At 36.2% G+C, this 12,326-nt stretch overlaps 1 protein-coding gene across 5 annotated transcripts in view; it reads right to left on the bottom strand.

Annotated features, from left to right (window-relative positions):
* Window positions 1-12,326, bottom strand: part of LOC6045170 (furin-like protease 1) — a 454,649-nt gene that overhangs the window by 19,386 nt on the left and 422,937 nt on the right. For all 5 annotated transcript variants that reach the window (XM_038263921.1, XM_038263920.1, XM_038263922.1 and 2 more), the window contains one exon: window positions 10,676-10,854. In XM_038263921.1, the coding sequence (XP_038119849.1) occupies window positions 10,676-10,854 (179 nt within the window). The remainder of the gene's footprint in view (window positions 1-10,675; window positions 10,855-12,326) is intronic.

The raw sequence follows: 12,326 nt of genomic DNA, 5'->3' as shown, positions 1-12,326 counted from the left end.
ATTCAGCAGGCAAAATTCTACTAGGAATACATATACTCGTCTTAGAGACAAAATCTTGTTGGACTGTGTTATTTATTTGAGAACGAAAATTTCCGAGATTTTATTGGAACACAAAAAATGCAGTTGTACCTGTTTGAAAGATTTTTTTTACATTTTTATATCAACTTGATTCATTTAGTTGATATAAAAATGTAGAAACACTCAAAGAGAATTGAAATTTAGAAAAAAGCAAGATACAGAAACAATTAATTTGTAGATAGGCTGTACACTGTCCAATAAATGCATAGTTGCCTCACCCAGATTTTGATATTTTTTTTCTCTAGAAAAAAACAACAATCCAAGGATCGAAAAACGAAATCAGAAACTTTTTTTTTCGAGGCATCATTAATTTTTCGATATAATTTTCCATTCAAATTTGACAGCTGTCCATACAAAAATGATAAATGAATATTCAAAAATCTGTATCTTTTGAAGGAATTTTTTGCTCGATTTGGTGTCTTCGCCAAAGTTGTAGGTATATATACGGACTACACTGGAAAAAAATTCTACACCGCAACAATTTTTTTTGTGATTTTTATTTAACCTTTTGTCACCAAAACTTGATTTGCAAAAAACACTATTTTTATTTTTTATCATTTTCTGATATGTTTTAGAGGACATCAAATGCCTTTTCAGAAATTTACAGGTTGTGCAAAAAATCTTTGACCGATTTATGATTTTTTTTATTCAATACTGTTTTTTTTTCAAAAAATCGAAATATTCGTCGCAAAAATGTTTCAACTTCATTTTTAGATGTAAAATAAAATTATTAATCGTAAAGTACTATTTTAATCGTAAAGTACTGTAATGAATTTTTGATAAAGTCCATCGTTTTCAAGTTAAATCCATTTTTAGGTGTCTTTTTTGAAAATAGTCGCGGTTATTTTTTTTTAATTAGTGCCCATGTTTGCCCACTTTTGAAAAACATATTTTTTAAAAAGATGATAAAATTCCCTATAATTTTCTTTTTTGAACTTTGTTGGTACGACCCTTAGTTGCTGAGATATTGCCATGAAAAGGTTTAAAAACAGGAAAATTTATGTTTTCTAAGTCTCACCCAAACAACCCACCATTTTCTAATGTCGATATCTCAGCAACTAATGGTCCGATTTACAATGTTAAAATATGAAACATTTGTGAAATTTTTCGATCTTTTCGAAAACAATGTTTTTATTTTTTTTTAAATCAAGACTAACATTTCAAAAGGACCAAACATTCAATATTATGCCCTTTTAAAATGTTAGCCTTGGTTTAAAAATTTTGAATTTTTTTTTCGAAAAGATCGGAAAATTTCATAAATATTTCATATTTTAACATTGTGAATCGGACCATTAGTTGCTGAGATATCGATATTAGAAAACTAAGCAACTAAGGGTCGCACCATCAAAGTTCAAAAAAAGCAAAATAAAGAGAATTTTCTCAGCTTTCCAAAATATTGTTTTCAAAAGTGTTGCCCACATGTGCACCAATAAAAAAAATGAAAAACTCCGACTTTTTTTTTTCAAAAAAGTCACCTAAAAATTGATTTAACCTGAAAACGATGCATTTTATCAAAATTTCACTAGAGTACGTTTTGATTGCAAATTTGATTCAACATCGAAAAATGAAGTTGAAAAATTTTTGCGACCATTATTTTGATTGTTTTTTAAAATCAGTATTGATTAAAAAATCATAACTCGGTCATAGATTTTTTGCACAACCAGGAAAGTTGCCATTTTATGTCCTCTAAAATATATCAAAAAATTAAAAATTGTGTTTTTTTTGCAAATCAAGTTTTAGTGACAAAAAGTTAAATAAAAATCACTTATTTTTTTTACCGTGTATCATTTTTTTTTCAGTGTAGTCCTTATCCATACCTACAACTTTGCCGAAGACACCAAATCGATCAAACAATTTCTTCAAAAGATACAGATTTTTGAATTTTCATACATCGTTTTTGTATGGGCAGCTGTCAAATTTGTATGGAAAATTATATGGACAAACTAATGATGCAAAATGGCTTCTTTAGGCATACCGATGGCACCAAAAAATTAAAAAAAAATACAAAAAAGCGAATGACCGAAATCTGAGAGAACTGCTAAACTTTCGGGGCGACTTTGATAGTTATAGTTTTTCTTGTTAATATCAGATTTAAGGTGCTCAATCAGTATTTTTACGTCAAATGTACCATTGCCAAGCTTGCAGATGTAGTTTGAAAGAAGAAAAAAACAATGTTTGTAGGTAGTTAACTAAGTTTATAAACTTTAAAATGAAATATATCTATAACTTTAAGGTAAAACTGTTAAAATGTTAAAATTTTGCCTAAAATTCGTTCAACTAGTTTTTCTTTTATAAAATTATCGATTTATTTTGCATTTTGATCTGAATTTGAAGCACGAATCAGAATTTATCACATTATATATGAAATTTGTTCAACTGAAAATGCCTATAAATTTCGAGATTTTCTTGAATTATGTTAAAAAATACATAATAATTATTATTTACAACCTGTCGAAGTTATCCCGTTTTACCCTCTTTTTAATGAAGAATTTTTTTTTTTTTGAATTAAATATACTTTATTGAATCTTTCTTATAATAATTACATTTGATTTACATAATAAGTGGTCAGCTGTGGCTCTTCAGCTTTAGTTTGCTTTTCGTGATTTAAACACTGTTCATATTCATAACTTTAAAAGTATATGATTTATCATTTTTGTAACACTAGGTACAATGAAGAAAAAAATTAAGAAAACATAACCTAACCTAAAACTAACTTAATCTTACCATAAACTAAACCAATCCTTGAATCAAGGGGTATTCAGATATAGCACATTTTTCCCTGAATTTCAAACATTTTTCTTGAATCTTCTGATCCAACATTTTTACTTCTGCTAATTCATGAACCTCACTTGATCTAGTCCAGCCAGGAACATTCAAAACCATTTTGAGTACCTTGTTTTGGACACGCTGGAGCTTCAATTTATGAGTTCTAGCGCAACACTCCCAAACAGGTACTGCATACTCAATAACGGGGTAAATTATTTGTTTGTAAACTGCTAGCTTATTTTTCAAAGATAACTTTGATTTTCTGTTAATTAAAGGATACAAACACCTGATGAGAATGCTGCACTTGTTCAATATTTTATCTACATGCTGTCGAAACAATAGTTTCGAGTCAAGTATGAGACCTAAATATACAACTTCCTTTGACCAGGGTATTGAAACATCATTCATTTTAATCAAAACATCATCCTTTGGGACAAATCGGGCCGATTTGGAAAGTGGAAAAATGATGGTTTGAGTTTTGGCTGCATTTATGCGAATTTTCCAGTCGCCAAAGTATTCGGAAAGAACGTCAAGACCCTTCTGAAGACGGCCAACTAAATATCTGGTTATTTTACCCTTATAAATAACGGCAGTGTCATCAGCAAAAGTGACAACACACCATTACCAGGAAGAGTAGGCAAATCAGATGTAAAAATATTGTACAGAAGTGGGCCAAGAATACTTCCTTGAGGAACCCCAGCATCAATGTTGAATAATCCAGAAGCAATCCCATTCAGAAAAACCCTGAACGATCTCTCCGAAAGATAGTGCTGGATAATTTTGATAAGATACATTGGAAAACCGTATAAATACAGTTTATGTATCAAACCATCATGCCAAACATTGTCAAAAGCCTTCTCAACATCCAACAAAGCCATAGCAGTTGATTTAGACTCAAGCTTGTTCTGCTTGATGATTTTAGTTACTCTCGTAAGCTGATGAGCAGTATTATGCCCCTTTCGGAAGCCAAACTGCTCATTCAAAATTATATTATTATCGTTGGTAAAATCCAAAAGCCTTGAATAGATGACCTTCTCAAAGAGTTTGGACAGACTACTCAAAAGACTAATGGGACGATAACTTGTTGGCGATGTTGGATCTTTTGAGGCTTCAAAATTGGTATGACTTTGCCCAGCTTCCAATTGGTGGGGAAGTAACCAAGTTGCAAACATTTATTGAAAATATTGGCTAGATGTTGAAAGAACTGATCACTCTGTTTTTTCAACACTAGATTAAAATGTTATCAAAGCCAGGAGCTTTCATATTTTTCATTTGTTTAACTGCAACTTTGACTTCCTCACCAGAAACATGGGAATCTGCAGGAAATTCAAAGGTAGAGTTATTGATTGTTGAAATACTATTGGCAACTGATGTTTCTTTACGGCTGGTCATGGAAGCGCCAAGATTATGTGAACTAACAAAATGAAGCCCAAGTGCATTTGCCTTTTCCTCGGATGTAATCAAACGAGAATCCTCAACAATAAGAGGAGGAATAGGCTTTGGTTTGTTTTTAAGAACTTTTGAAAGTTTCCAAAATGGTTTTGAATAATTCCCAAGCTGGCTTACATGTTTTGAAAATTCTTGATTTCTAATATTGTCAAGTCGGTCTTGTATGATTTTGTTCAAATTGTTAACTGAAATCTTTTGTCATAGTCCCCAGTCCGTTGATATTGTCTCCTATAAACATTCCTAAGTCTAATCAAGTGTTTAGTATCTACGTCAATATCAGTTACCTTAAAATTAACAGGAACCTCCCGAACGTTGGCAGCCTCTGCTTGGTTGATAGCCTGCTGGATCACCTCCAGCGAACGATCAATATCAGCAGAAGTTTCCGGGTGTTGATCATAGTCGATGTTGCTGTCTACCACTTGCTGAAACTGCTGCCAGTCAACGTTGTGGTAATCTTTCCGGGTTGGTTGCCGCTGCGGAGTAACGGAAGCTCCAACCTCCACAACCACCGGATAGTGATCAGAACTCAACTCTTCAAACACCTCAGGATGAGCCACGTTCTCAGCCATATTGGTAATGAAGAAGTCGATGATTGAGTGATTCCCAGACCGGGCCACCCTCGTTGGACGATCTGGACTCACAACGTTTTGCAGATCGTTGTGCAGAATCACTCCGTTCCGATTCCTCCTGCTGTTGCCCCAAACTTCATGCTTCGCGTTGAGGTCACCAGCGATGATGTACTTTGCGCTCCGCCGTGTCAACTTCTGGATATCGCCCTTCAGTTTTGCTGCTGAACCATCTCTGGCATTCACCTGACGTGGGCAGTATGCAGCAATGAAGAGTACTGGGCCAACCGAAGTGGGAATTTCCACCCAACGGCCTCGATGATGTCCAGCTTAAAGTGTGGCAGCCGGCGTGGCTTGAGATCACGATGAACAGCGACAAGCACACCTCCTCCTCCAGACGTGGTCCTGTCGAGCTGCGTCGCGATCTTGTAGTTTTGCAGATAAACTTTTTCACCGGGCTTCAGATGAGTTTCCGTGATGGCAGCTACGTCGATCTCCTTCTCGCGAAGAAAATCCACCAGCTCTAAGTTCTTCCTCCTAATGGAGCAAGCGTTCCAATTCAGCAGCTTGAGGGACCTACGATCCATACTGGATGACGAACGAGGTCAGCACTTCAATCTGCTGGGTCTTGGTTTTGCATCCACGCAGTGCAGCGGACATCTGTTTGAAAATATTGAGGAGTTCGGTTGAGGTGTAAAGATCATTACCATTTTCCTCAACTGCTGGTTCTTGGGTTGGTCTTGGCTCCTGGCTGAAGCCCGGTGGTGGCGGTCTCGGCTCCTGGCTGGAACCCGGCCGTGGATGATTCATCTCAGCTCTCTTCCTGGGATCCAACGGCAACGGTGCCAAGTTCGGGACCTGGCGTCGCGGTTGAAGAGGTGGAAAATTTTGCTCCACCAGGGCTGGAGGAGTTCTACGACGCTGAGGCTGATTCTTCGTCGATGCTTGCTGCCGAATTTTCACGAACTCAGCTCTCTTGGGGCACTTTCGGTCGGTTGACGAGTGCTCACCGTTGCAGTTGAGGCACTTCACCAGCGAATCTTGGATGCACTGGGATGTGATGTGCGCATCGGTACCACATTTGGCGCAACGACGCTTCAGGTGGCAGTTCTTACCTCCGTGCCCGAAACCCAGGCAGTTGAAGCATTGTGTGACGTCACGATGCACTGGTCGGTATCGCTCCCACGACACGATAATGTTGAAAACCGCTCGAATTGCCTTCAGCTCAGGAAGCGTCGTCGATCCCTTAGCCAAATGCAGCAGGTAGAGCTGGTCACGGTACTTGATGTCTTTGTTGCGTCGGCTCATTTTGTGCACGGCCAACACATCCAGTTTCAAAACTTTTAGCTCGGCAGCTAATTCCTCCACTGGCATGTCGTACAGACCTCTGACGACGATTTTGTACGGCTTATCCATGACGACATCATGGGTGAAGTACTCCGCCTCGTTTTCGGTCAAGTAATCCTTGACCAGTTGATAGTGCTGCCTGGATTGCACCAGCACCTTAAATCCGTCCTGACACAGACGAATGTTGCCTTGGACTTTCCCAGACTTGATGAGTTCAACAAGCCCCGCACGAAAGTCGATCGTTGCTGCTGATTGCCTCACATAAAAGGAGGCAGTTTCTCCTTTCGCTGTTTCACTTCATTCTCCTTTGCTTCCGCTACCTGGTCCTCGTCAGGCAGTCCAGCGAACTTGTTGTTCTTCAAAAGCTGCTCCTCGTGCGATGAAGAGTTCTCCTCCTCCTCATCCATCGGTACAGTACCGTCGCTCTTTTTCGTCTTTTTGCTGTTCGATGTCACTTCCAAAAGCACCTTCCTTTGGAAATTCCCGGTTTTTGGCCATCAGTTGAGGCCTCAACCTTCCTTTTGGAAATTCCCACTTTTTTGCCTGCTTGAGCCGCAGGTAGGGCAATATTGCCGGCGTTTTGCGCCGGGACGCGACGAGTCATGTTGATTCAGACAACCTTCACCAACGAATGCTCGGATAACAATGATTTTTTTTTAATGAAGAAAAACATAAAACAAGAGAAAAACTCTTAACCCTTTACAACCTAACCCTGCCTTTAGATGGGCTTCGATCTGAAAAATCACCAAAAATCAATTTTTCAACCAATTTGTGATCTTTAAAAAGCATTAGAAAGAAGAACTCTTAAAATTTTAGAAAATTTCAGGGTTGGAAATTTGACTTGTTTTAAGTGACTTTCTCAATGTTTTTAAAATTTTATTTTTTTTAGGCGTCTACTTTGGCTGTGTTTTTACTAACATTTACTATATTTGATGTAATAAGAAGTATGCAGTAATTTTTCCAGTGTTCCACACTTTGTATCTACGCATTTTTTACGATTTAGGTCGTTGCAAATATCTTTCAAAGTTCAGTCGCCCCCCTTCAAAGTTGACCTGAATAATCAGGGGGCAAAATAATTGTTTTTTTTTTCAAAAAACTTCAAAAATTGAATGAAAATTAATGTTTAATCAACTGAAAACCAGTTAAAATGCCTTTTCTCACGTTTATAATCATATTCAGCATGTTTGGACTCCTTTGTAAACATTTTAAACTTTCACGAAATACCAATGTACAGTCCCACGAAAAGTTGTTTTTTATTGCGAAAAAAAAAATCCATCAATACCTCGATATTTTCAAAACAAATGATTGGAAAGCAACTGTACGCCTGTAAAATGCATTTCCAAACACTTTTTTCATCCAACTGTTGAAACCTAGGCTTGTATTTTCAATTTTTATATCTTTTTGACACCCACCTCGCCTTTGGTTAGAGCCGAGGGACATAAACTTCAAAAAATATTTGCAACGGCCTTAAATGATAATGGTGCCATTCTACAGCAGAAAATGTGAAAAATCAGCAAAAATTGAAAAAGTGACTGAAAAAACATGACAAATTTAGAAACGTAAAGTGCAATGATACCAAAAACAAACATAAACTTAACAAGATAAATGCAAATTAAAATACTAAAAATGAAACAAAAACCAAAAAAAAAAATTGTAGAACAAAAGTTGCTTAAAATGACTCAAATGATTACTGGAATACAAATTTTCGAAAAAAATAAATTGGGCAGTAGAGGGTTAAGGATACCCCTTAAACTACGCTATAGCAATTAAGAATTTTTAAATCCAATAGGTCTGCCAAAATGGGAATTAATAGGCAATCAACTATTCAAATTTGACAAAAAATGGGACTCCGAATTTGAATTTGTAAAAAAATAAGAAAAGAAAAAATCCGGATTTTTTTTCATGATTTGATTATCCGAAGTCTCATACAAACCTTCACATAATTGAACTTCAGATAAGATTATTTTTAAAGTTATATTTGAGGTCAAATATGACGAAAAAAAATATGTTTTTTTTTCATGATTTGAAGTGAATTTTTGAGAAGAATTCTGATAATTGGGATCTGGACCGTATACAAAAATTTCAGGGATTTCTGGGTGGCAGTACGAATCTCTGAAATGTAACAACAAATTTAAAATAAATTCCTATTTAAACTTGCTTATCAGATTCTCGGAAACCAGGGGAAATGATTATATATGAAAAGTTTTTCCGTTTTACTATTTGTTTTCCTTTTGATTGACTATCCTCAATGTTTTGAACCCATATTTGAGCATCTGCACCTTTTTGAAATGTTCATTGACCGATTCTTTCGTGACGGGACAACGTTTGTACGCATATGTTTTCAGTTTTTTGCTGATAACTTTAAAATCTGTGGGAAAAGGTACCAATATTTATACAAATTTGGAAAGTACATTAAATTTCCTATAAGATGCACTCCAGCAAACATTTAATAACACAAAGTTTGAGTCAAGTGGGATACATATGTAGCGTGACGGGACAACATCGTACAATTGGATCATTTTGATTTTTATACACAAAAGTGAAAAACTCTGCTCTCCTAGTAAGTTTTTGAAAAAACCGTTTTCTACAGTTGTTTCTAAAATGAAAAACGAAGATTTTGCTTCCTGGATCACCCAATTTCGTCAAATTTTGTTGATTTGACAGGTACTTCTTTTCGTGACGGGACAACGCAGATATTTTGCAAAAGAGGGTTTTGCTCGCGTTGTCCCGTCACGAAATGAAGCAATTGTGAAAATCTCTACTGAAAAGTCAACTTTAACTAATTTAGGCTCGCTAAGCTCGAATATGACTCCTAGGATACTCCCAAGTTTTCAGGGATTGTGCAATCCAAGATGGCGGCCAATATGGCGGTGCCAGAATATTCGATATTTTATAAAGAAATGAAACCGACAATCAACGGGTCAAATTTAACTAATTTGGGGTCGCTGAACTCGAATATGAGCCATATAATACTCCAAAGTACTCAGCGAATGTGCAATCCAAGATGGCTGGCAAAATGGCGATGCTAGAAAATTGAATTGCATTCCCTGAGTACTTATTTATTTATTTGTCACCGTATTTGGCATTATGCCGCACAGCCACAGACTGTTCTAAGGACTTAAGAATATTCTAAGGATTATATTCGAGTTCAGCATCCCCAAATTTATTAAATTTGACCTGTTGATTGCCGGTTTCATTTCTTTATAAAATATCGAATATTCTAGAATCGCCATCTTGGCCGCCATATTTGTTTGCACATTCCCTGAGTGCTTTGGAATATTATATGGCTCATATTCGAGTTCAGCGACCCCAAATTAGTTAAATTTGACTAGTTGATTGAACTTATAAATCCTTTTATGGTGATTTTTCCATTCAGCCGCCATATTAGACGCCATCTTGAATATCTCGCTTCCCTTCCAGGAGGGTTGATTTAATCTAGATCGATCAAAAACTGGCCTGTTACACGATTTGCTTCTAGACATAACAGATGAGCACATTTTTTTTAATTCGTGCCTTGGCCAAAAAATTGGCGTGACGGGACAACGCAAACTTGCGTCACTCGTAACTCTGGTTCCTTTTGACCAATTTTCGATTTCTAATAAGCATTTTGAAGGGTTTTATGAGTACGAAGAGAATCCAAAATATGATGCAAATCCGATTTCACGAACTATTGCAAATTAAACAATTGTCCTTTTTCGTGACGGGACAACGCTTCTATATACCCCCTTTTCAAATGTCCTGTATAATTTTATACCTACAGAATCTGCTTTTGTCAATAAGAGGGCTTATAAAAGAGGCATTTGACTATAAAATTCCGTTTAGAATAATTAAATATCTGCATTCCATCCATTAATTTGAGCAATTATTTGAAAAAGCAGGGAAAATTAAAAATTTCCAGCGTTTATACATTTTACAACTTCTGCTCATAGATATGTTTAGAATAGGAACTTTGGTGTGGAAATTTGTTTTTTTGTGTGGTTCAAAAAGTTGGAAAACATGGAAAATTATCAGAACCATCCAAAGTTCAACTTGAAAAAATGACTGCTTGGTAAACAAGTGCTAAGAATCGGTCATTATGATTTCAGAATAATTTGGCTTTTTCTGTGATTTCTATTATTTATTTTGTTGGAATTAATATATCTTTTCAAAAAAATTAAACGTAAGTTTTCATGAATTCATAGACATTTGGCATTTTTTGTTAGTAGCATAATTGTTATATTGCATTAAGTATCCTTACTGCTGTGATGTTTAAGAAATATGTTGTTTCAATTGCTACCAATCAGCAATTCAATTCACCCACTTCTGAGAAATAACTTCAGACCGTTCCATCATAAACCATCACGTACTGACTTGCCATTCTCGGAAGTCCATTTAATAACCGGAGGTAGGTAAAAGGAAAAGCATTTCTGCCATTCGCCGAGGTATTTCCACCCCCCCAGGAATCGGTATGGCTCATAAACTATCCTTACCTGTTGCATGTTCCGCCACTGGTCACTGCTCACTCCGCTCTCGAACTCGAGCGAGTTGTGTTCGATTTCTCCGCCAAAGTTGCTGTCGCTGAAGCCGGGCTTCCCCACTCTGGTCGGGTCATCCGGCTGGGCCGGCGTCTCCGTCCCGTAGAAGATCAAATTCCACTGGGTGATTTGGGCTGGTTTGGGGGTGAAAGAATGAAAGTGATGGTGAAATTTTCAACAATGAAAAATATATACTTAAAAAACTTAACATAAGAATTGAAAAAAGTGAACTTCTTCCTGTCAGAAATCTACACACACAAATCAAAAACAACAAACATGCAAGTTGTAAAATAGTTTGTAAACATATTCGAGCAGATACTAATAACATTTTTTTTAATCTAAAGTTCAGTATAAGTTTACAAAACAATTATTCTAATTAAACCAAAAATTAAGCTTATGACTCGTCCTTGTTCTGCAATTTGATAGCAACTCGCTAAACAAGCCAACAAGCTGATAAATTTGATTACAAAAAAAAAACTCTGCACCTCAACCATCAAACTCGTACCGAGCAGCATCCTAAATTAGCTAACGAGATGTTAATTTTGCAACGAAATTATGGCCAACCCAGTTGTCTCCTCCCGGAGTCACCCAAAATAGAACGCGAGGAAAATTGCTCTCCAAGAGGAGCATAAAAAACACACAAAAATTCGAAACACTTGGGAACCGTTTGGCGCAAATGACGCCGAGCTGCAGCGAAAGTTGAGTGGAATATTAAAGAACGGAAAACTTTAAAACGAGTTTTGCTAGGAAACTTGAACGAGTTTTTCGTTGTTTCGTTTCGTCCTTTTTTTCTGCAGCAACCAGACAGTTTTCAAGTTGTTGCGCTGCTCATCATGACTTTGGAACACCCTTTGGGGTGTTCAAAGTTACGCTTAGTAGGTTTTTTTTTATTAATTTATTTTTTATTGATCAAGTATCTTATATTGTAGTCCAATTTTTAGCCCGATCTGAGCATTTTTGTTTTGGTTTGTGCCCTTTTCAAACTGCTTTCATTTGACTGCTGCTTTTGCTTTTGCAACTGCATTTATTTGATTTAATCTAAACCGAATTGATGTGTAAAATATTAACTACAAGCAAAAAGATGATAAATTTTCCTCGCAGATATATAAATGACGGTTTCCATGCGAAATCGACCACTCAAAATCCGGACCATCTCCGATCTTAATAAAACTTGCTGGATCGTTTGTCCTACTCAAATCAACAACCCCTGTGCACTCAGTTTAGTAATTCACAATGGCATTTGAATTTTAGGAATTCTTTTAGTTTTAAATTATTGGTAATTACATTTAAATTGGAAAAATCATATCTTTCGAAGCAGATAATCAAAAAATCGATTGAAAGTGTGTTTTAACGAAAATCGTGCGCTCTTTTCAATGAAAATATTTCCAAAAGCCGAAACTTTTATTTTCGATCAAAAAACAGCCAAGAATCCAATTTTCTTCGAAAATCAGGTTGAATACACCCTTTGATTCAAATTTTGCCATTACCATTCGAAAGAGCGGACAATTTTCCACATTTCTTCCATAGACACCAAGTTGGAGCGAAAGCGTTTTCGAGTGGTTTGTAAATAAAAACCTTTTTTCGTTTTTTTTATTTTTTTCCAAAA

This window comes from Culex quinquefasciatus, chromosome 3 (genome assembly GCF_015732765.1).
Source record: "Culex quinquefasciatus strain JHB chromosome 3, VPISU_Cqui_1.0_pri_paternal, whole genome shotgun sequence".
Classification (NCBI taxonomy): domain Eukaryota; kingdom Metazoa; phylum Arthropoda; class Insecta; order Diptera; family Culicidae; genus Culex; species Culex quinquefasciatus.
This window is presented reverse-complemented; position numbering and strand designations above follow the sequence as displayed.